The 24,178-nt window shown below is 45.1% G+C and overlaps 1 protein-coding gene and 1 long non-coding RNA gene across 6 annotated transcripts in view; one reads left to right on the forward strand and one right to left on the reverse strand.

Moving 5' to 3' along the window:
* Window positions 1-6,057: 6,057 nt before the first annotated feature.
* Window positions 6,058-24,178, reverse strand: part of Kmt5b (lysine methyltransferase 5B) — a 52,580-nt gene continuing 34,459 nt past the window's right edge. For 3 of the 4 annotated variants that reach the window (XM_059263633.1, XM_059263653.1, XM_059263643.1), the window contains exons 5-11: window positions 22,297-22,462; window positions 21,555-21,664; window positions 19,803-19,969; window positions 19,539-19,558; window positions 19,321-19,457; window positions 16,685-16,881; window positions 6,058-10,222 (exon numbers count right to left, since the gene is read on the reverse strand). In XM_059263633.1, coding sequence (XP_059119616.1) covers window positions 8,751-10,222; window positions 16,685-16,881; window positions 19,321-19,457; window positions 19,539-19,558; window positions 19,803-19,969; window positions 21,555-21,664; window positions 22,297-22,462 — 2,269 coding nt within the window. In that variant the 3' untranslated portion in view covers window positions 6,058-8,750. Of the gene's footprint in view, window positions 10,223-15,482; window positions 15,713-16,684; window positions 16,882-19,320; window positions 19,458-19,538; window positions 19,559-19,802; window positions 19,970-21,554; window positions 21,665-22,296; window positions 22,463-24,178 lie in introns of those variants that run through there. The other variant, XM_059263661.1, reaches the window with a different exon arrangement.
* Window positions 11,428-22,825, forward strand: LOC131911528 (uncharacterized). Of its 2 annotated transcripts, XR_009379389.1 has the most exons (5): window positions 11,428-11,563; window positions 12,431-12,507; window positions 12,658-12,816; window positions 14,440-14,537; window positions 22,540-22,825. It is a non-coding gene; the product is annotated as an uncharacterized LOC131911528 (long non-coding RNA). The 2 variants fall into 2 exon arrangements; XR_009379388.1 differs by lacking the exon at window positions 12,431-12,507 and having other exon boundaries at window positions 11,437-11,579.

Below are 24,178 nucleotides of genomic sequence, written 5' to 3' on the forward strand. Positions count from 1 at the left end.
TTGCCTGGCACTGCCTGCCACGTTGGCATAGGGTGAGGGGCTCAGACTGCCAGGTAGGAAAGAGAAAGTCCTGCCTGGATCCAAGCCCAAGCACTTCTTCCCCCGATTGCCATAGGCCCTCAGCAAGCCAATTGCCTGGCCCTCTCTGCTCTCATCTACTGTGATGGCTCTGGGAGGGTAGACTCCTGGGCTGGGGGGACTTCTGTGTGCAGCACTTCACCCAAGGTGACATCCTAAGTCACTTCCGCCCTGAGACAGGCAAGGGCAGGACCAGGCTCCCATGGCTGGTGGCAAATTATGTGAAACCAGAGAATAGGCCCAGGGATTAGGTCACAGGGAATCACAAAGGCTGTGTGACCACCTATCCTGTCTGGGCACACAAAGTCACACATCCTTCTGCTGTTAGTTAGTTTGTTTGTTTTCCTTTGTTTGGTGCACTGGGTTTATGTTTTTTAAGTATTATTTATTTATTCCTTAAAGTTTTACTTACTTTTATTGTATGTGGATGGGTGTTTTGCCTGTATCTGGGTATGTATGTGTCACATGCATGCAGTGCCTGAAAAGACCAAAAGAGGGCAATGGATCCTCTGGAGCTGAAGTCCTAAGTGGTTGTGAATGGTCATGTAGATTCTGGGAATCGAACTCTGGTCCTCTGCAAGACACTTAAGCCAGTGTTCTTAATCACTGAGCCATCTCTCCAGACCCCTTAGCTTTTACTTTATCTTTTGGAGACAGGGTTTCAAATTGTTTAGGCTGGTCTTGAACAGCAACAATAATATAGTTAAAATATAATAAATAAGAATAGATGAGATAATAAAAAATAAAATATATAACAAAGTAATAATAATTTTTATCTTTGTGTATGTATGTGCACATGCCCATTTCAATGTGTGAATGTGGTTGTGTGCATTCCATGCTGTGCGTATGTGCAGATGAGGGAAACTTCAGGAGTTGGTCCTCATGGTCTACCTTTCTAACTTGTTTGAGACAGGATCTTCTGTTCGCTGCTGCATATGCCAGAGTGACTGGCCAGTGAGCTTCCAGGGCTTCTCCTCTCTTAGCCTCCCATCTCACGTTAGGAGCCCCGCCATTACAGATGCGAACTATTGTTCAGCTTTATGTGGATTCTGGGGACCCAGACCTGGGCCCTGATTCTTCCTAGGCAAGGGCTTTGCCCCTGGAGCTATCCCCCCAGCCCTGTTTTTTTTTTTTTTTTTTGGTTTTTCGAGACAGGGTTTCTCTGTGTAGCTTTGCGCCTTTCCTGGAACTCCCTTTGGAGACCAGGCTGGCCTCGAACTCACAGAGATCCGCCTGGCTCTGCCTCCCGAGTGCTGGGATTAAAGGCGTGCGCCACCACCGCCCGGCCCCCAGCCCTGTTTTACTTAATCTCAGTAAGTGGGTTCTGCCATCACATCCCTCCCACACTCTGGAATCTACAGCTGTGCTGTGTTAGGGAATGTTGGAACGGCATGTGCCTCCAGGATGCCTGACCATGGTCCTTGTAGCCTTTCCCTCTGTCACCCTACCCAGTCCCCAGAGGGCCCCTAGCTGGCCTCCACATGCTGACCTTCTCTCCTGGACACCGTGTCCCTCCTTATCTCCAGAACTTTGTACACATCCCTTGCATCTCTGTGCTGGCCCTGGGCTGCTGGTGTTCCAGGGGGTGGCAGATAAAGAAGGGTCCCCGCCCCTCAAGGGCAGTCACAGCCTCAGCCTCTCAGGAGATGCCAAGGGCACCAGTGTGCCTCTCCCACTTTCCAGGTTCCTCGGTGTATTTGACTGACAGGTGTGGGTAACCCTGCTTATCTGCACCCTGGCCTTTGGACAAACTGCCCCTGGCCCATGGAAGGCAAGTGGAAAACAATGATTTTTTTTTTAAATTGTTTTTATTTTGAAATTCACTTACAAAGTAGCGAGTTTCCATGTGTCTGTGTATCACCTTCATAATACTTCCTTTTGGTTCATTTTTCCCTCCAGCTCTTCTCACAAAGGCTTGTCCCTCTTTCCCCCAGAGTATGCTTCTCCCATTTCCCCTTTTATTTTGGGTGGTCGAGGTCTGGGCAAGATGACTCTAGGTTCTTGACCTCAAGGAACCCAGAAAATAATGCCTGGTGAGCATGGTGGCTCCTCTGTAATTCCAGCCTCAGAAGGTGGGGACAGGGAACCCCTGATGTGTAGCAATTTCCTCAGAGATAAAACTTTTCATCTGAGAGGTTTCATTAAAACTTTTCATCAAACTCTTTGAGACAGTTTGTCCTAAAAGAAGGTAGAGCATTCCATCCTTCAGCTCAAGAAGTAAACATCTCAAAAGCTTCAGGAAGCCTGGCATGGTGGTGCCCACTTTTAATCTCAGCATTCTGGAAGGCAGAGGCAGGCAGATCTTTGTGAGTTCAAGACCAGCTTGGACTACATAGAAAGTTCCAGGCCAGCCAAGGATGCATAGTGAGACCTTGTCTCAAAACAGTAACAACAATGAAATCCAACTAACTTCAGGAAGTCCCTGAAACTGACCAGATCCCCTGGGCACCTCCCCAACAGTAGGGGCTGCTGAGAGGCACTCTCAGACTAGCCTTGCTGCCCCGGAGAGAAGCTGACTACTTAGCCACTTGAAACTGAGACTCTCCAACTTGTTGAGCTGCCTACAGACTGTGCAGTGACAGGTTTCTAGCCTTTATGAACTGTCACCCATGCCGGAGTGGACTTTGGTGACGCAGTTGTCTTTGAGTCATTCTGCTCCCGTAAGTAACTCCTCACCCATCTCCTGTGAGTAACCCCAGTAACGTCACTGGTTTAGCAAAGTGGACTTTGGTAGCACCCTTACCTTGATCTGTTGTCATTTCACATCTGGGGTGAGCAGACATTTTACTCCTGGCTTCTCAGGAATGATGTCACACAACATCAGAGGAAGCTGGCTAGCCCGAGAGACCCTGACTAAAGTGGGTAAGGCGAAAGAGCAGTGGAAGATGATTCCTGACAGCAACCTGGGGCTTACATGAATGAAAAGTGGAAAAAGGAGAAGCCTGCACTGTTTGCAAAGCAGGAGAAGAAATCAGAATCTGCTTTGAAGCAACAGTGGCCGCGAAGTGAAGACACTCAAGGACTGCAATTCTTTTTAGGGACTTCCTTTTATGGGTTCAAGAGGGGGAGGAGCTTGGTTACTGGAGACATATTTGGGTGGCTCTTCATTTTGATTGACAGACTTCTACCACGTCGATCTTTGCTCACTGCATGTGTCACTTCCCATAACGCATCTGTTTTTAAGTGTATGCACACCTAATGCATAGGCACAACTTGATAAGAGGTTCTCCTTAAAAGTCCACTTAGACACAACTTGCCTTATTTGCACACACATCCCGAACCAGTTTAGGCTAGATTGGCCTTTCCATTACACCTGGATATATATAGAGTAGGTCTGAATAAAAACTAGCCTGGTGGGTGGTGGTCTTTAATCCCAGCACTCGGGAGGCAGAGGCAGAGGATCTCTGAGTTTGAGGCCAGCCTGGGCTACAGAGTGAGTTCTAGGACAACCAGGGCTACATAGAGAAAACCTTGTCTCAAAAACAAAACAAAAACAAAAAAGAGTCAAGCTGCCAAGTGCAAGCGCATTGCTAAGAAGAGGTGTGGGTATGTGCACAACCCACACCAAGTGGAGGCCCACGCTGCCAAACTGTTTCTTACGCTTGTCTGCCTCGTTTCTACTTTGTTCCATTGTCTTCCCCAACTACCTCTCTTAAAGACTATTACTTCCAATCTATGGGCCCCTTCCTAGTTTCCTGGCCTTTTCCCACGTTTATTCCCTTCTATACACACATATATAACAGTTTGACATTAGAATCTGCACGTGACAGAGAATTTTTGTTATCTGTCTTTCTGAATCTGGATTATTACCTGGCTTAGTCTAATATTTTCTAGTTATCTATCTTCCTGAAAATGTCACTTGTGTTTATGGATGAATAAAGTTGCATGTGTCTATGGCCCGTTTTCATTGTTCATTCCTCAGTTGACATCAAAGTTGATTCCATTTTTTGCTAATGTGACTAAAGTGCAGTGAACATGGGTGAGCAGGTATCTCAGAAGTGGGACAGAGGGTCCTCCAGGTAAACGGCCAGATGGCTTAGCTAGGTTTGTGGTTGTTTTTGTTTGTTTGTTTTTTTGTTTTTCTGAGACAGGGTTTCTCTGTGTAGTTTTAATGCCTGTCATGGAACTCAGTCTGTAGACCAGACCTGGCTCTGCCTCCCGAGTGCTGGGATTAAAGGTGTGCACCACTGTCATCTGCCTGTGTGGTATGTATGTGGGTGAGTGAGCTCATGGCATGGTGCAGGCAGTGTGGAGGTCAGAGGACAGTTTATGAGAGTTGGTTCTCTCCTTCCACTGAATGAGCCCTGGGGATTGAACTCAATTCACCAGGGTTAGTGTCAAGCATCTTATTTGCTGAGCCATCTCACTGGCCCAAATCTTACTTTTTAGAGAAGCCTCTACACTGACTTCCATAATGAAATAAATTCAAAGGTTTATTTATGTACATTGGTGTTTTAGTTACATGTGTGTATGTATGTATGTATGTACATCACATGTATTCCTGGTGTCCACGGAGGCCAGAAGAGGGCATTGGATCCCCTGGAGCTGGAGTTACTGAAGGTTGTGAACTACCATATAGGTGCTGGAAACCAATCCGGGTCCTATGCTAAGAACAAGTGCTCTTAACAACTGAGCCATTTCTTCAGCCCAGTGGATTCCTTTTGTATCTTCAAGCCAGGGAGATAATTCCTAATATGTCCTTTATTCTTCAGCTCTAAGTAACTCCTCTCTTCCCAGCCCCTTTCTTAGCTCTGTGGAAGCTTCCCGTGTCTTAGATTAAGCTTGCTTGTCCTTTAAGAAAATCAGTAGTCTCCCCAGCTAGACTTCTCTACTCCCCCACTAGCCTGGCTCCTCCTAAAGGGACCCCCAGCTGCTAAGGTCACAGAGGCCAAATGGCCGTGGGTGTGGCGCTCCCTGTGTAGGAGGCCCGGGCTGTCTGTCTTCAAGAGACACTCGGCCTTAACTCAGATCCTACCTCTCCAACTTCAGATGCTTAATAGGTGCTCAGCACATTTGAAAAGGATGCCATCACTCCTGCCACGACGGGCATGCCTTTTCAGGCCTCAGACTGGGGCACCTGCCTATGTGGCCCAGCAAAGCATGGCTTTTCAGAAGAGCAGACTGCGGTGGGCCACCCTCATCCACCATGGCTGAGTCTGAGCAGGAAACTCGAAGATCTGGTGACACACACAGAGTAACTATCTCATAGTGTGTCGAAAGCCATCTTCTAACCTGTCCTCAGATTGGCAGTTTGGGTTATGTATAAGCTTAATGATCTTGGAGAGTTGAGTGTGGCAGAGGTGGGTAGAGGGGTGGACATTTGCATAGCTGGCCTTCGGCTGCTCTACTTTCTGGGATCTACTTCTAGCCAACGTCCACATGCTCTGGGACACTAGGGAAGGAGGCTGGAGCCTTCTCATGCATGCCAAGAGCTCACTTGCCCTCTTGCAGGGGCCACAAAAGTACCAGAGCCTGGCAGTGTCTTTGTACCTCAATCTGGCAGTGGACTGCACACTGGTGAGACAAAGTGAGAAGGGAGTTACAAGGTTTCCAGGCAACCTGGCAAGCTAACTGGGCTGTGGAAGGGCTCCAGTACTGCTGTGGGCAGAGCCCTCACAGGTCTGGGATACTGAAAGCAGCCTTTCTGTGGGGAGGACAGGCTTCCCTCCACTCTGAGGGAGTGAGTCACTGTGCACACATGGCCACCAGAGTTACTTATTATTTTTTGGTTTTTCAAGACAGGGTTTCTCTGTGTAACAGTCTTGGCTGTCCGGGAACTCGCTTTGTAGACCAGGCTGGCCTCGAACTCATAGAGATCTGTCTGCATCTGCCTCCCAAGTTCTGGGATTAAAGGTGTATGTCACCACTGCCTGGCTAGTCACCAGTTATAAAGGCTCTCTCCAACTCACAAACTGCTTCCTGTAAGTATCTGGTGGAAGACTCACTTTTCTTCTCAAGATACAGTGAACACTGACCAGATCATTTTAATTTCCGAATTTATTAAAATGATTAACCTCAATACTGCAAGTGCATGTACAAAATATTTGTAAAAAATGTTTTTAATGAAACGTTAAAGAACTTACCTCAAATGCTGAAAAAGTCCTTTTTCATTCTTTCAGTACAAGGAATACATTGTATCTCAAAAGTATTACAACTCAGCAAAACAATTTAAAACAGTAATTTGAAAAATGATTGAAAATTGAATACTTTACATATATTTCTAGGATCATTTCCTAATTCTTACAATTGCCAAAAACTTTACCAATCATTGCATAAGCTCAAGCTGAGAGTTTTATTGAGTGTAACCTCTTCCAGACTGGTCAAGAATGTGGGTTCTGGCACCCCCACAGTGAAGTTCTACAGCAGATCGAGAACAGTCCGAGGCCCCTGCCTTGAGAAACGGAAATAAGGTTCCCTAGAAGGCATCAGCAGCGCTGCTGAATGCTTGTGCATACGACTCCTGAGAGGCAGCAACTCCTCACGATGTCACTGCTCTTAGACCCATGGGAAGGTCGGCCTCCAAAGACGAGGCCACAACAAAACTAAAATAAACATCATAAATAAGTTACTAAAATTAAGCTTAAAAATGGAGAAATGGGAAATGTGTTATTTTGTTACTTTTTTCCTTAAGATTGAAATTCCTGAAATGGCTATTGTTGGATTTTGAAGAAATGGGAGGATTTAGTCTCTGAGCCTCTCCAAACAGCCCCAGTGAACATGGCAACGAGGTGACCTGCTACCCTGTGCAGGCTCCTGAGCCCACCTTCAGCTTCCTGGAGGTGGCATGGGGCTCACACTTATGCATAGGGGCTCCATGAGGGCTGGGAGCACCATAGAAGGTGCTCTGGGTGCCTTGGGCCAGGAGGTCTGGAAACACAGGGCTGCCCTACTTCGTGGCTAGCAAAAGGTTGTGTGTACAGGCACGCAGTCTCCCTCCTGCTTCCAAATGAGAGAGACACTCGAAGGTCAGGCTGCATGGTAACAAGGACGAGACTGCACAGGACCACTGCAGGGGTTCTACCGTGCACAGAAGCAAAGACATTGGAATCCTAGAAACACTCAGGAATCTCACTGTCGTCTAACTGGAACCTACTGGCAACAGTCTTAAGGATCCAAGTGGCCCCAAGCTAAACACTAGTAGGTGTCATCAGCAATGTGGAGCACTGAGACACTGTTGGACCTTTCCCTCCCTGCAGGTCCCCTCTGACAGGCTTGTGTCGTTTGGGAACACTGTGTATCTGAAAGGACACATTTCCCAGGAAATAAAGAGACCCACTGGTGTCAAACACCTGCTACAAACTGAGAGTCTCAAATTCTTTGATTTGTAAAGTAATCCAGAGAAACAAACAAGCCTGGTATTGAACATAAAGCAGTAATCAAAAATTGCTCATTAAGTTACTTAAAATTAATTTCTCTTCTCAAAGTGCTTCAAAAACAAATTAAATCTGACTCCTCTTTTTGTCTGACTGATAATATAATCAAAAAAAATCTGATATTTTCATAATAAACTAACATAAGCCAAGAACGTCCACTGATGCAGTGCTTACCACTATATATTTATAATTTCCTATTTTATTGGCATGAATATTTCTAAACTTAAAAACCTTCCTGGTAAGTTCTTTTAATTTCTTATGACAAAAATTTCTCACAACACACAAATATTTACAACATATACATTGTTTTCAGCTCTTTACATTGAATCCCAAAGACAAATGTTTGTATAGGTTACCACAGAACAAAAGCTGTGACTCATGTTTTTATTTCATAAACTATCATAAGTTAAAGTGAATAGATTTCTTTAATATTCCTTGTAGCATTTTACAAGTGCAACAGAAACTTGAAGACCCAAATTAAGATAGCTGGAGTCCATCAGACAAACGCTGCTTGCTGTTGCCACGCTGTTCACAGCAAAAGTTTGAAAAAATAAGCACCAATCATTCTTGCAAAGAACAATTTTATCTAAAAGGATTGGAAAGTGTTAAATACACGGTCTTTAATTTACATGACAAGCAATAAATAAACTGCTCTGAAAACATCCTGCACACCACCAGCCCCGTACATATAATGTACTGCAATGAGCTGTCACGCAGAAGACTGCATTTTAAGTTAATTTTTTTTCTTCAAAGAAATCAATCCGACTTCCAGCCAATGGTCTCTACAATAATGAAGGCCACGGACAGGACACCTGGGTTGGTGACCAGTGTGAAACCGACACAACTCCAAGGGGGAAATTATCTAGCAAATAAATCAAAAGCCAGAGGTCGTTGCTGGTGATATGAGCGGATGCTGGAAACCCTGCCCACGAGGCTGCTCCGCTCCGCCCTAACTACAGCTTAGTCCTCTATGGAAGAGGCTGGCATTTGCTCTCACAGGTGACAACATGGTGTAACCACATTAGTGTCTGATGGTCCTGTGTGGAGAGCTGCTGTCCCTGGACAGCTTGCTGGAGCCTCCTCTATCTTACAACAGGGCTTTCCCTCTAACTCGGAATTGCACATAAGAAGGCTATTTAAAAAGTACGATAAAAATCTGCACAAATCAGACTTAAGAGTCGGGATGCTGTACATTTTCTACAGTATTATGCCTACAGGTGAGACCACAGAAGTGCTGCACTGAAGCTGTGGCTGGGATTTTTATTTTCTAGTCCCCCAGGACACCTGAAGAGGGAGAGCTCATGCGTTCAGCCTTAGAGACTGATCTTCTCTTCTTCTTGAAGAAATGTCGATATCTATGGAGTCTTTGCCGACAATTAGCCTCAGCCGCTTCGCGGGAGGAAGAGGGATGAAGTCATCATCGAAGTCGTCCTCGCAGTCCTCCTCTTCCTCTTCCCCCTCAGAAGACGAGGAGTCATCTGTGCTGTCCTCCTCGTACTGACTGTAGTCGTCCACCTCCATCTGGGACTCCAGCAGGGAGAGGGGGTCGCTGCAGCACACTCCATTCTCGTGAAGCCCCTCTGCATATGGCCCCCTGCTCTCCTCGTCCCGCTTGAGCTGGATCTTGAGCTTGGTAGAGCTGCCACCTGGCCCCGAGCTAACCCCGTTACTGAGCTTTGCGACATAGAGGTTGCTGTCACTCTCATGGTCTTTGCTGAGCTTGATGCTGATCTTCGAGGAGTTCACACCGTCACTCTCATGGTCGTTTGTCTTGCTGTTGCTGTCATGCCGTCTGCGAAGCGTCAGCTTGGGGATCCCAGAGCTGTTCTCCAGGATCAGCTGTGCATCGTACCTGGTGACCCGCCGCCGCTTCTTTTTACTTTGTGCAGTTCTGAAGCTGTCTTTTGTTGTGAAGCTGTCGGGTGCGACAATGGAACAGCCTACAGGGGAGGGAGCAGAGTCTGGGTAGCTCACAGGCACCCCAACTGTGCCACTGGGCTCACCCTGGTCAGGATGGGGCCCTGGCAAATCTGGCAGCCCATCTTCCCCAGGGAAGCCATGCTCCAGACTGCAGTCCTCTGCCTTTGCTAAGTGTTTCATGGGTTTCCCTTGTCGAAATTTCTTTCTTGACGAGCACGGGTCACTCTTGGGACACTCCTGGGAAGCTTCCTCCCTCTCAGGAGCCAGTTCTTCCAGCACCTCTGGGGTCAGCTGCTGGCCACTGTCCGGGCAAGGTTCCAGAATGCCATTTTTATAGCCATCCAAGGGACTTGGTTCAAGCTTGATGTCAGTGGTCTCCTTCAGACCTGTCCTTGTCCTCAAGGAGCGCCGGGTTGTGTAGGTGCAGGGCAGGCTGTCGCCCTGCGAGTGAGCACCTCTCCCAGGGTTCTGCCTGTGTTCTCTGGCAGCATGTCTGGTCAAGCACCCGCCCCCCACTGCAGCAGGGACTGGCCCCTCCAGCTCCTTCTCTTTCTTAATTGGCAAACTTTTATACAGCACAACTTTGGGCTCCTTAAGCACTAAGCTGCCCATCTCGAGCTTCCGTGATGTGCTCTTCTGGTCCAGCCGCTTGCAGTGATTCCTCAGTTTGATCTTGGAAAGTAAAGGCTTTGCCGGCTTTCTTAGTTTCTTTGGTACCCTGGAATTGTTCATGTGCGCTAGCTTAGGTGAGGTAGAGTTGGAAGCAGCTGGGACTCTTGGCATGGACTGCCTGGTCAGTGCTCTGCTCTTGCTGCTCTTTTTCACACCAACTGAAGATTTTCGGTTAGAAGCTGTGAAGTTGAGACAAAACAACAACAACAAAAAATTAAACCAGCTCGGTACTGCAATGTGACATGGTTAAACAATCCCCAAAGCAAATCATCAGCTACAAACTGCTGACACACACGTGTCTAAGGCAGCACTCAGGCAGTCTCACCCGCATAGCCTCCCTACATTGCCTCTGTCATGGTTCAAGGCAAGGGCCCAGGCTGCTTCTTCTGGGTATCTCTTATATCAGGGCTTACTGGTCCAGACTAAGTAGTTCTTCTTGAAGGGAAGGTAAATGAAACATCAGTTTCTACCTTCATTTTGTGTGTGTGTGTGTGTGTGTGTGTGTGTGTGTGTGTGTGTGTATCATATGTACATCTTGGCTGGCCTAGAATTTGATAGACCAGGCTGGCCCTGAACTCTCAGTAATCCTCCTGCCTCTGGCTCTCAAGTGCTGGGGTCATAGGTGTGTGATGCAATACCCAGCTTCTCTCCTGAACTCTTAATCACTATTTAAATTTACCCAAAGTATGTTACTTAGTACAGGAACAGGGAGATGAGACAATATTAGCCAAGTGGACTTTAGGAGACACATTCTCTCCAATGGTTTCAAACAGGTCAGATTCTAAGAATCATATGTTGGTTTCTCCAATACTCATGCATCAGTAAGGAAGGCCACTATCATATGCTATTTGCTCCCCTCACTCGTTAGGATGTGAAGCTACAGTTAAGTGACTACTAGCTTAAGAGCTGCAGCGCCAGCCCTACAGTGCATCCCTGATGGCAACAAGTAACTCAGGACAACAGATCTAACTTCTTGCCTCCCAGACAGAAAAGCTGTACAACCTTAGGTGACAGCTGAGTGCCTCTCAGGAGGCTCTGTGGCCCAAGGTCATGCTGCCATGGTGGTCTACCCTTACCCCGCTGTCTTAAATTTTTCTCTACATTTATATCCCCAAGCTGATGCTTCGCAGACGGCATGACAGCAACAGTAAGACAAATGACACTAGTCAGTTTTTTAATTACTCAATTCTCTCAGTTCCACAGTTGAAAAACAAAGTAAGTCCTTTATTAAAACTAGTCAGCAGAGAAGCTGTGGTGACCAAGTGCTCAGCACCCTCACACAAGACCAGGGTAAAGCCGGAAGAAGCATGGGGCAGCCGTGTTCCTTCTTCTCACACAGGAAAACAAGGAGTTAGCAGCACTCTTTAGCAACAGAAAGGTATGAGAATGTATAACAAGCGTTCTGGAATGATAATCCACCAGGGGTAGAAGGCTACCTACTTCAGGCACTGGCATGCCAGCAGCTACAGAATACCCAAACCAGCCAAGTCCACAGCGATGAGAGCTGCTGAGTGGACCAAGTATCCACCTATCTGTGTGGGGTACTGCCAAGGATACGACTTATTTCTAGAGCTATGTAGTGAAGTCTGGATGGGATTCAAGGCTGGGTGACTTATTGACCTGAAAGTCCTAGAACTGTGCACACTTGCTCTTTCTTACATATGTGTGTGTTAAAAAATAGGGCATTTGGGGAATACTTTAGCAAATGGATGGCTCCGACAAGCCATATAAACACATTAATGTTCTGGCTGCTTCCAGGCACAACCCAACAGACTGCACCTCTCCTTTGCTATACTTTCTCAAACAAGGCTTCTTTCAGATCTACTCCAGGCTCTGCAGTCTCTCATTTTTCACTTTAGGCAATCAACCTACACGATGACTTTTGTCAGCACCCCTCTGTAGCCAGGACTCTGTCCCTCAGGTGGGATAGCCTCTGCTAGATGGACCATGGCATAAAACCCAGTGTACACTTTTCTGCCCCTTTCTCTTTCATTTCTAGAGACTGGACTAGGGTAACCATTTTCATCTCCTCTGGGCATATGCTCATGGTCTTCCTTTGGCCCTGGCAGCCCACCTGTCATTCTTCACACATCTGTCAGCCCAAGCCCTTTGAACATAATTTTCCAGGTGACAGGTTATTACCCGTCCACAGTTACCACCATTCAGACTCTGGCAACTTCCAAGCATCTAGCCCCTCTTCTGGACTACAGATCCAGTCGGCTAGCAACTGACCGAAGTTGCTCTAGAGCTGACAGGCTTGCACTGTCTCCTAGAGCTCTGGCAGCTTCTCCCTCAGTTCTGCCCATCACTAGATGCCTACTATCTGCCCACTGCTGAAATAGGAAGCTCACCATCCTTGACTCTTCTTCCTTAACTGCCTCATACAGTCACTTGCTTGTTCTGCAGCATCTACCCCTGTAGTGTCACTGGAATCCATCTGCTTCTCCTGTCTAGATCATGCATGGTACTTCCCTGTCTCTCATTCCTCCAAAGCCAGAATAACTTGTCCTATCTCATGTCAGTCTGGAACCTAACCTTTTTACTGACCCAGTGCCCTGAGAATAAAGCCTGAAATCTTCAGCTAAGTCACATCCCTTATTCTCTCCCTCTACAGAAGCAACAGGCTTTCTGATTAATGCCCCCCACTTTTGGGCATGTGCATGTAAGTCCCTCTGCTGTGGACATGCGTTACCTGGCCAGCACATCCTTTATGGAGCATCTTCTGATTGGACTCGCTTGGCACCCAAGGCTCTCTCTCTGTACTTAGTCCCTAGTAAGTGTAATCCATTGGCTGAATTCCATTTTAAGGTGATTCTGACTCTGGGTTTTCCCAGCCCCTCCTCCTTCCTTAGGCCCCCTGTTGGTAGCAGTGGGAACCACTGACAAAGTGCTTGTGTTTGTGGTCTGAACCAAGCACAAAATGGATTGCATTTGATGGCACATTATTTCAGTAGTTATTGCCCTTATGTGTCTGTCATGGTTTGTTTGAAAAGTACCATCTCATCCAAAGTCCAGTGAAAAGGTAAGTTCACTGAGAGAAATGAACAGAGAACTGTGACTGAGTCTCTCCTAGTGCCAGGGGCCAATCATGCAGACTTTTAAGCACATTTGTGTGTGGTGGGGGTGGGGGTGGGGATTCAGTGATGATAAGTCTAGATAGAGGAGGAAGCTGGTGGCCACAATGACAAACTGAGTTAACCACTTCTAAGTGTAAAGACTCAGGGTCCTGAGATCCATAGAGGCAGGAGTGCCCCTGCTGTCCTTGTTGAAGCTACTCTCTTTTGATCACTAAACACCAAATGCATAACCCGGATTGTACCTTGGTGGGGTATACATTCCTCCCAACTGCTACATGCTAGGCATTGCATAAGTCATATGATGACCTAAAGTGGCTCTTACCACACCTATGAAGGAACCAAGCTCACATGGGCTCGTAGATCTATCGGCTGGGAAGTGGGACTTGAGCTCTAGACCCCGAGTTCCTGATTATCGTTATGCTGACTGTATTATGGCTTCAGTTCAAACTTAAGAGACACTGTACGACTACTGACTGTGGTGGTTCCGAGGTGTCATTTAAACCGTAAGTATGACACTTAGTGTGTACCATAAAGAAGCATGACAAAAGAACATCAGTGCCGTCTTAAGCTCTCAAGCTAGGCTGGCAATGCATGTGAATCAAGTTTGTACAAAGGGCCATGTCTAGGTCAGAATCCAGAAAACCCTCGGTAGCACTTGAAAGTCTCCTGTTTACCAGGCACAAGTCCCTTGGTCCTGCATGACCTACTGGCAAAGGCCACCTGGAAAGAGCGGTGGGAAGGGTGTGGAAAGGCAGGCCTGGCCGGAGTATCAGTCAGTGAGAGACGGGCAGCACTGCCTCCATGCCCAGCCAGGTGCTCCGTTAGTCCCCATTAACTCACTCTACTGGCCGTGTCTGCTGCGTCCTGTACTGGCTTATGATATGAGTAACTGACTGTCAACAGCTATGGGTGCTGCTTGAGTCTTCATGTTTCACACACCTTACCACTAACTGTGGGAGACAGTGAGGCACCAAGGCCTGGAAATCCGGGACCTTCCAAAGGGCACTGGGACTCAGACTGGAGGACTCACTTTAAACATGGGATTTCTTGCTGCCTCTATTCCTGGGTACTAAAGCAGAAAGCCAAGTTAAAGTTCTTGGCACATCATCTCTCAGGTCTTGTGTCGAGGAAGAGCATTTTTCTCATGCCTAGGTAGCAATGTTGCCTTGTATACCTCTCAAAGCAGGGCCTCCACCTGCTGCCGAACTGCAAGTGAAGGCAGGGGAAAGAGAAGCAGGCAGGGCAAAAGCAATCCCTGGCTACACACTAGGCTCGCTAGCTTTTCTCCGCCTGTTTCGTCTCACTTCCTGTTTTTACAGGGTAAAGGTGAAGCACAAACACCAGAAAGTACAGCCTTGAAGAAAATATGTCAGAAGGCAAGTGAGGGCCAACATCTGTAAATCCTAACACTTAGAAGGTGAGGCAGGAGGACCTGAGTGTATGGTTTGGACTATCTAGTAAGACCTTGTCTTTTAAAAACAACACAGAATAGGTAAATACACTTGCAGGTAGGCCTAATGACCTGAGTTCTATTCCTGGGACCAACATAGTGGAAGGAAAGGGCTGACTTGTCTTCTGACCTCCACACATGTGCCATGGGTATGCAAGAAACTCATATAAACATGATTTAACGCACACTGTTGTGGCTGACACATACATTTCTAGATGTCATCAAAATCCTAAGGCACTGTGGCACCATCTTTATAGCCAGACATGAGAGTGGCAAAAGAATACCCAAGCCATGGCTCCTTCTGAACCCCGGGCCATGCCTACACATCATTGGCAGTAAGCTTTGGCGTACTCTAACATTCATGTTGCAAAAAGGCATTCTGAATAACCAACCACCCAACACAAGCAGCCACTAGCAAGGGTGAACTTCCTATTCTAAGATGCTGAGACGACAGCTCAAAGGTGCTATGCATTCTCTCTGCCCTTGAGAAAAAACTGGGTCAAAGTCAGCTCCGCAGTGACACTGCACTCGTCTTGGAGCTGAGGCATAAGCTCTCCAGGAGGGTCCAGAACCATCCACATTTTGGTACTTCTCCAAAAACAACTGGATTTAGTAATAAATATTTCCCATGTTGTAACATACTAGACACACAACACCTCCAGAAACTATTTGTATTTAAATACTTAAAAAGTACTTAGGCTAAGTGGTGTACTGAATTTATAATGTATATTCTAGTGATCACGTTCATTCACAAAAACACAGGAACTCTCTCTTTTCATCAGAGTCATTCTCTGAGGGCAGCTGTGGCTGTCTGGATGGCAGCATACACCTCAGTGTTTCCATGTAAGTATTTATGAAATGGGCTTCACAAGCCTCCAGTGTCTTCAAGGAAGCAGACTCAAGAAAACAAAGTTCATTACACTGCCTTTATTAATAGCACCAACAGTCAACAGTGAATGAGAGACTAACACCTCCTCTTTGTTCACTCTGGGCCTCAGCTAAGAAGTGTGAACGTGAGCTACACTATTGCTTTTATACTGGAGGTCACACCTGGCCTTGGGCTTCAAGTAGCAAGTAGATTCAGATATCCACGTAGTGGCATTTGCCATCATGGAGACACCTTCCCCTTTCTTCAAAATTTTCTGTAAGGGAAGGGAGCACCTGTGGATGGGCTGAAAACGTCTGAAGGCATGGAGAAGATCCTGGAACACCCAGTGCCTGAGGGGGCTCCTAAGTGCTCAGAGTCACTGGACACCAGAGTGCTGGAATAGGCACTCTGTAGGCAACCAAGGCAAACCATTCTCACAGATGACTCTGGTGGAGACAAGTCAGACAGGAGAACCCGCTGCTGTAGTGGCATCTAGAGAACACTAGTATTACCCAGATGAAGGACAGCAGCCACACATGTCCCACACTTCAAGCTCCACAACTGCTGTGTTACCTGTGGCCTATGTGCTGTTTCTTTTCTTCCTTTTCTCTTTGTTTATTCACCACCCCCACCCCCAATTTCTATTAGATAGTCCACCAACATAAAACTGGCAGCTCCCAGCTTGCTTCCTTCTCCTTTTCATTCGGCTTGCTACCTTCTGTAGTGGTCATCACACACCCCACAACACAGCCACATCCAGATACTCCTCTGGCACACTTCTGAGCATAGTGAACCACGTTGACTCACTTCAAAAAATGCTAAGCAAGGAGTAAAAAGATGGAGGCCTTGAAGCATAAGGAACTCTGAGTCCACCCTGTTCCTAGACTGGCTGGGGAAGGACATGAGCAGCCTGAATAACTAGCCAAGCTCTTGCAGGGCCTAAAACACCATTACAGTATCACCGATGACTTGAAAACATTTTCCTCAAACATGATGGTCCTGGAACATATGTTGAATATTTCAACATCCAATTACCAAGTATTCAGAATTACATATAGAGGTTGGCTCTGAATTTGGAGTGGACACAAACTGCTATGGACGGACTCAAAGCAGTTCTAGTACTCTGCAGTGCAGCTGAAGCCTCAATTCCCAGTTTCTATCAAATACAGAGCTTCAAAACTACTGAAGCAAGCCTAGTAAGCACTACAGAATGTAACCAGCACCTTATGGAAGCTCCCTTACTTACTTGCATTGTCTTTTTCCTGAGTGGTGTCTGCGTCAGTGTTAGAGCTGACAGACTGACTGTCTGAATTTTTGCTGCTGTCACCTAACTTTTTAAGCCTATTTAAGCGTTTATCTGTTTCTCTGAGTCCGTATTTGCTATTAATAACAGGAGCAGGCGCAGGCAGTCCTACTCTGGATTTAAAAGCACCAGTTCCCCGTCTGAAAGAGAAAACAGCAAAGGTCAAACAAATGGAGAAGATTACTTAAAGCAAGCTTGGCTGCTGAGGGTACTTGACCACATCAGGTCAAGGGCTGAGATGAACTGATGAGACCTCGATCACAGTTAGACACTGCCAGTTGTAGAGCTCGCAGGGAGATAGATCCAGCATGCATCTACCAAAACCACTTAAACATTTTTAAAAATTTTATTTTATGTGCATTAGTGTTTTGCCATGGGTTTCAGGTCCCCTTGAACTGCAGTTACAGACAGCTGTGAGCTGCCATGTGGGTGCTGGGAATTGAACCTGGGTTTCTGGAAGAGTAGTCAGTGCTCTTAACTGCTGAGCCATCTCTCCAGCATCCCAAAAAACACTTTTAAAACTATACTTACAATGATTGTCTCAATTATTCATTAGCTGCCTGTGGACCTGCATCTGTTGACACACTATGTAGCCAATTCTTCATTTACATTTTTTTCAAGCAAGCAAAACTAAATACATTACCCATTTTACCTCGCACTTAATTTTCTTGTACCATGTCTGTCTGACAGTAAGCTTGCAATGAACACATACTTTGAAAGCTCACATTTCTATAAAACATGCATGAACGTTTTCAATGTTTTGTGGTAATTAATGTATGTGTATGTGCGTGCAAGTGCTTACGATCACGTACATGCTCACACAGGTGCCTAGAGAGGCCAGAAGTGGCATCAGATCCTCTGGAGCTAGAGTTGAGGGTTGTGAGCTGCCTGACACAGGGGCTGGGACTGGAACTTGGGTCCTTTGAAAAGAGCAGTATGCGCTCTGCTGCTGAGATGTCTCTTCATTTGCCTTTGACTTGAATCTGGTCATTCAAGCATTTTTGGATTTACTACTTACGTTATCAAGAAGATCTTCAAAACCCTAAAGTTAGGCAGAAACTTTTGTTTTTGAGACAGGATCTCTCTATGTAGACCAGCTGGCCTCTCACATGAGATCTGCCTGCCTCTGCCTTCTGTGTGCTGGGATTAAAAGCATGTGTCATTATGCCTGGCTCCGATACTTTTTGGTAAAGATTTCTTTTCTTTTTAATTATGGATGCACATACCCTCAGAGGACAAAAGAGGGAGTCAGTTCCCCTGGAACTAACAGCCAACATGGGTGTTAGGGACTAAATCTGGGTCCTCTGAAGAGCAGTAAGTGCTCTTGAACTTTGAGCTGTTTCTCAAGCCCCTAGGCAGATACTTTCCTAATCATTTATATGGTTTTTAAACTTTATTTTGGAGTCCAGCTTATTTTTCCCCAGGACAGGCAGTGCTCACCTCCCATGTGCACTAAGATGTCATACCTATTTGCTTGTTTTAGAACTGTTGGCTACTGTCTATTCCTAACTAATATACCAAGTTTGATCACAATTACTTCATAAATAATCATCTTTAATATCTGTTAAGGCAACTCTCCTAATTTTTTTCTTTTTAAGACAGGGTCTCATATGCTCTATGTACCAAGAATGACCAGAACTTCTGATCTTCCTGCCGCTCCTTCTGAGTGCTGAGATTACAGGCATGTGCCACCACACCAGCCTCTAATACAACTCTGGGATCTTCCCAGTATTTCCTGTGCTTTAGACAGCCCTGTGCCAACTGGACTACATCCTCAGCCTTCCCCTAACCTTTGTTTTTACTGTGTTTGGTGTTGGGGACTAGGTTTCTTTCATGCTTGTTTTTGAGAGAGAGCTTGCTATCTAGCTTAGGCTTACTTTGAACTTTCTTTCTCCAATGCATCTGCTTCAGCCTCCCAAGTACTGGGATTACAAGAATAAGCTACCATGCCTGGCTTCCCCTAATGTTCTTTAGATTTTTTTTTTCTTGGTTGTCATCAGATACACTATTTTATAAGCTTTAAAATAGTTTTGGTCAATTCCAAAAATAAAGTCTCAAACAATTTATTATTATGAAAGAATGATATATCTACATCTTCACAGATAACATCACAGTTCTGTTTACTCAGATCTTCCTTTGTTTTCAGAGACAGGGTTTCATTGTATAGCCCTGGCTGTCCTGAACTCACTCTGTAGATCAGGCTGGCCTCTGATAACTCAGAGATCCCCCTGCCTCTGCCTCCCGATTGCTGAGACTAAGGGTGTGTGCCACCACCACCACCGCCCAGCTTACTCAGATCTTTTGAGGCCCTATTATCAGATTTTATCTTCCAAAATTTCTCTAGTGATGTTTGTATAACTTATGTAGAAATTTACTATAATCACCGTGTTTTTCCTTTTGCACATCCTCAGAGACCACACTTAACTGTTTTCTCCTGAGCACTTATGTATGATGACCACTAGTAACAACTGCATCACATCTGCTTCTGTGTCTCAGACTGTAGCTGGTCTGGTAGGGTCAACACCATAACCATCAGGACAGGTCATCATGAAGCTGAAGTGGGAAATGTGATCCTTTACCTTTCACAAGTGTAACATTCGCAGAACTCATTATTTTCTCCAAAAAACCCATCTCCATAGTAACAAGAAATTTCTTCTCCAGGTTCAATATCTCTCAGAGCCTTCACACATGCTGTATCTCGACCAGTTGACACAAACTGAAACAGAAGTAACTTGTTAAGAGTCTCACACCCAAGGCAGAAACAGAATCTGAGCTATTTGTTTTTCTTTATGCTTACCTTACAGTTAGGTCTGCAATCTGAAAAATGTCCAAAAGAGAAAGTCAATTAACTGCTGATAAGATCTGAAACACGAAGTTACAGAATCTGAAAAGGCTTTCCAGACAACTTCACAATTTCCATCAGTTTAAGTCTCAAGTTACACTGGGCATATTTAATAAATCTGAAGACAATGGCCATTCCAAACTCCCCTGAGTATGGCCAGGCCACACTAGCCGTGGGCAGCCAGCCCACACAGCGCAGACGCCTCAGAAGGCAGCTTACCATGATTTATAAATGCAGCAGGACCGAGCCAGAGTTGAGCACAGTTTTTCCTTGTGGAATACATGACACTGAAGTCGTTTTCTCCATGTCTAAGTAGCATGTTCTCCTCAATTTCTGAAAGTTCGGCAATACAACCCACCAGTAATTCTATTTTGTCATTTCGTTTCCTATTTAAAATATGTGATAAAAATTACTAGTAATTATAATAAGGCTTCTTTTAATAAAATAAGCCTTCCCACTAAATAGCAGAAACTGACTTGGAGTCCACCTGAGCATCCTCTCTGGAGCCCCATGGTCTGACTGCTTATCTACCTTACTCCCACAAGAGAACAGAAGCTCCTCCAGGCCAGGCACTGTGCCACTTGTCACTCTCAAGACCCTGTAGTGGATCAGCATCTCATGGGAGGCAAGAGGCCAACTCCTCGCTGTATAGTAGTAGTACATTATTTGCAAATGGGTCCCACAGTAGTGGGGTTATGAGGGCCCAGAACTTTGTCATCATCCAGTAGCATACACCATGCACTAGAAATGTTCTGCAAGCCCAAACTACAAGATTAAGTTTCCTAATCAAGGAAGAAGAGGTGAAATTCCTCTTAATAATGTATTTTAAATCCACATATCCCAAATACTATTTCAGCAGGCAGTCATTATGGGAACCATGAAGGAGAAAGAGAACACAACGTGAACTCTGGTGGGGCTATCATATAGCACCTCTTCATTGAGACAGACTACATTTCCAGGACGCCATGAGGCCAGGGGCTACTTTACTGCAAAGTGAGCTCTTGAGCCCTAATCTCAAGCCTGCCACCTGCAACATAGGAGCCACCAAATCTAGTCAGCAGCTCAATCACAATCTGAGGCAGAGTACCTTCACATATACCCCACCCCAGGAGCTTACTTGGGAATAATGCTCTTCTGCATATTCTATTTTAAGGTACCTGACCCCTCAAATTTTTACTATTGAAATTCTAAAGAAATGTCAGAGTTGGATGGTGGTGGTTCACTCCTGTAATCCCAGCACTCAGGAGGCAGGGGCAGGCAGATCTCTGTGAGTTTGAGGCCAGCCTGGGCTACAGAGTGAATTCCAGGACAGCCAGAGCTGCACAGAAAAACCCTGTCTCAAAAAAACAAACAAACAAAGTAACTGTCAGAGGGACTGCCTGCTTCTCCTGGGACATATGGTAAGAGCACAAGCATTATTAACAGGAGAGAGAACCACACTTTTTCTCTCCTCTTTCCTTCTCCTCTATGGCTTTTAAGCCTCTTACTGAGGCTTGATTTTGAGATAGGGTCTTACTGTGGAACTCACTATGTAGACTAGGCTGGCCTTGAACTCACAAAGATATGCTTGTCTCTGTCTCCTGAGTGCTGGAATTAAAAATTGTCATTACTATTTTTATTTAAGCTGGCATGCATGCATGTTTTTAAGCAGGCTAACGCATTCAAATGTTTCTACCTGTAAACCCACCTCAGATTTAAGATTTCATCCCCAACCTTTCAGACTGACCCTGGAAGCATCCTCCACCTTTCAGCAGTCCAACATGGAGTAGTCATTTAGACTCAACACACTGTGGCTTAGAGATGCAACCAGACCATCCAGACTTTTACTACCCCCTGAATCAAAGGTCAGAGCACTGCACTGCTCCTCAAGGAAAGCACTGGCTCTTGCCAACCATGGCTTCTTAAGTACTTCACAGACAATTTCAGAATCTTTAAACAGAAACACTGAGTTTTGACTAGTGTAATAATTACCACTCTTTTGTTGCAACTATCTTGGCTCCGTTTTGTTCTGAAGAATATCTATTACAAGGCAATATTTCAAATCCACTGTCAGTCGCAAACATCCGCAAGTAAATAAAGACCTAAAGCATGGAAAAAATGTGATAGTGATTATCTATTCGGCTAGACTTTCTCAAAATTATAAAAGTATACCACCAGCAACAATGTAAACTATTGGGTAGTGAAGTGAAAAATTACTTTTAGTCTCAGCATTTCACACATGTGAACACCTAATGGCTTGGCTCTGCTGCTCTAGAAGTTCATAATGGACTTCACTCCTAGATGAGGACATTTTTTTTCTCGGAATATCAGCCACGTCACTTTCCGCATTATAGATCTTTACATTCAGTGCTTTGATGAAAAACTAACTCAAGGAGCTGGGGACTAGTCCAGTGGCAGAGCACTTGCCCAGCATGCGCAAGGCCCTGGGTTCAACCTGAAGCTCTGTAAACCACCACCACCATCACTATTAGACTTAAAGTCTCAGTGCTCATAAATATTCAGGCTTCAGTTTACTTATAAATCTATGTTTTTTTTTTTTTTGTTGTTGTTGTTCATTTTTTTAGATAGAGCCTCACATTGTAGTCTAGCTGACCCAAATTGACTATGTAGCCCCAGGTGGCCTCAAATTTATGACAATCTTCCTGCCTCAACTACCACACTTAGTCCCTACTTATCTGGATATAGGTTAGGAGCATTAATGCACTTAACTTACATGTTCCTTGAATAATTTCTCCTGCATTTTGTTTTTGTTGAGAAAATAATGCCGTGCCCATTCACCTGAAGTCAAACATTTGAAGGCTTTCTCTAAGTGCTCATCTTTCTTAAAGCGTTCAATGACTTCCTTTAGCTCTTCTTGCCTTCCCTTAATAGGCCGAAATCTGAAAAGAATAAAAATAGCAAGTTTAATTACCTATCACAAGTCTTTAAAATGTTTTAAAAATTGATGTGTTTACAGGCCTGCAAGTATATATGAGCACACATGTATAGAGTCACAAGAGGCTGTCGGATCTGCTGAACTGACAGTTGGGAGTGCTGGGAACTGACGTGGGTTCTCGGCAGGAGGAGCCAGCACTTTAACCAGTGAGCATCATCACCTCCAGCCCTCCATCATATTCTTAAGCTACTTAGCCAACTGAAGAGATCTTAAGGAACCGGTATCCTACAGTTAGCATGGTTATCACAGCAAAGACTTAAAGAAACAAGAATAAACTTGATGGTTAAATCATCAATTACTATAACAATCACCTGAAAAGATCTTCCTTTTTTCTTTTCCTCTGTATGCATGTGGTATACATGCGTGTTTGCACGTGTAGATGCATATATGTGTGCATGTGAATGCCAGAGGTTGATATTGGGTACCTTTCTCTGCCGCTTTCCATTTTATGTATTCAAGTAGGGTCTCTGGCTGAACTCAGAGCTTGCTGATTCAGCTAGTACAGCTAGCCACCTTGTCCCAGGGATGAGTATTGGGGATTACAGGCAGGCTGCCTCATCTATTTGGCTTTTTATGTGGGTTTTGGGAATCAGAACACCAGTCCTCAACTCATATGGCAAATGTGTAAACCCAGTGAGCCACCTCTCCAGGGCCTAACTTCCTTTTCCCCCACTCAAACAGTATTTTAAAGTTTTTGTTTAACTGCTATCTCATTAACTGTGAAATGAGATGACTCAAAAGCTGCCTGCCTCATACTTCCACTAGTCATCTACTTTGGCAGGCACAAAATGAAGGAGAAAGAATAGAAAAATTCCAGGGAGAGGTCAGAAGGGCAGGAGTTTTAGGTGGACTCACACTAGAAGAGTGCAAGGCAATGAGTTCAGAGGTACGACGACACCAACAAAATCGAGCTATAACAAGCGATGCTGGACAATTTCATCCAGAGAACAGGAAAAATTCCAAAAGTATAACTCAGGGAATGAGACTGTCAGATTGGCAAAATTTCCTGGGGCAGAATTTTAAAGAGTTTGCTTGTAAAATCAGCCATAATGGCTGTAGAGTGTTAGCACGTGACACAGTCAGGTTCCACATAGGTTCTGTGAGTCCTTTCCTTTGGAGCCATACTCAGCAAAGCCTGAGCTTCTAGTAGAGATCTGGGTCTTGATTTTAAGAATTTCTTCCTGCTAAGCAGTGGTGGCACACCACTTTAATCCCAGCACTCAGGAGGCAGAGGCAGGCAGATCTCTGTGAGTTCGAGGCCAGCCTGGTCTACAGAGTGAGTTCCAGGACAGCCAGGGATACACAGAGAAACCTTTTCTCAAAATACAAAAAAGGCAAAAAAGAAAAGAAAAACAAACGAACAAACAAAAACGATTTGTTTGCATGTCAAGTTTCATTTGATTAATTTTTTTTCAAATAGAGGTTTTATGTTAAAAACAATAAATAAAGTACTCAACAGAATTAGGGATTGGTGTTCAAATAAAACCCATGAAAAAGTATCAGTAGCTCAAGAGAAAAAATATTTAAACTATGTACTTTATTAATATCTTAAAGTGCTGACCTTATGAGTCTGAACACAATGAGATAAGATCTAGACAGACGCCAGCCAAGTTCAGCATGCAACATAACATTCTTCAAATTAAGCTACCACATGTATTAA

This window comes from Peromyscus eremicus, chromosome 1 (assembly GCF_949786415.1).
Source record: "Peromyscus eremicus chromosome 1, PerEre_H2_v1, whole genome shotgun sequence".
NCBI classification, from domain to species: Eukaryota; Metazoa; Chordata; class Mammalia; order Rodentia; family Cricetidae; genus Peromyscus; species Peromyscus eremicus.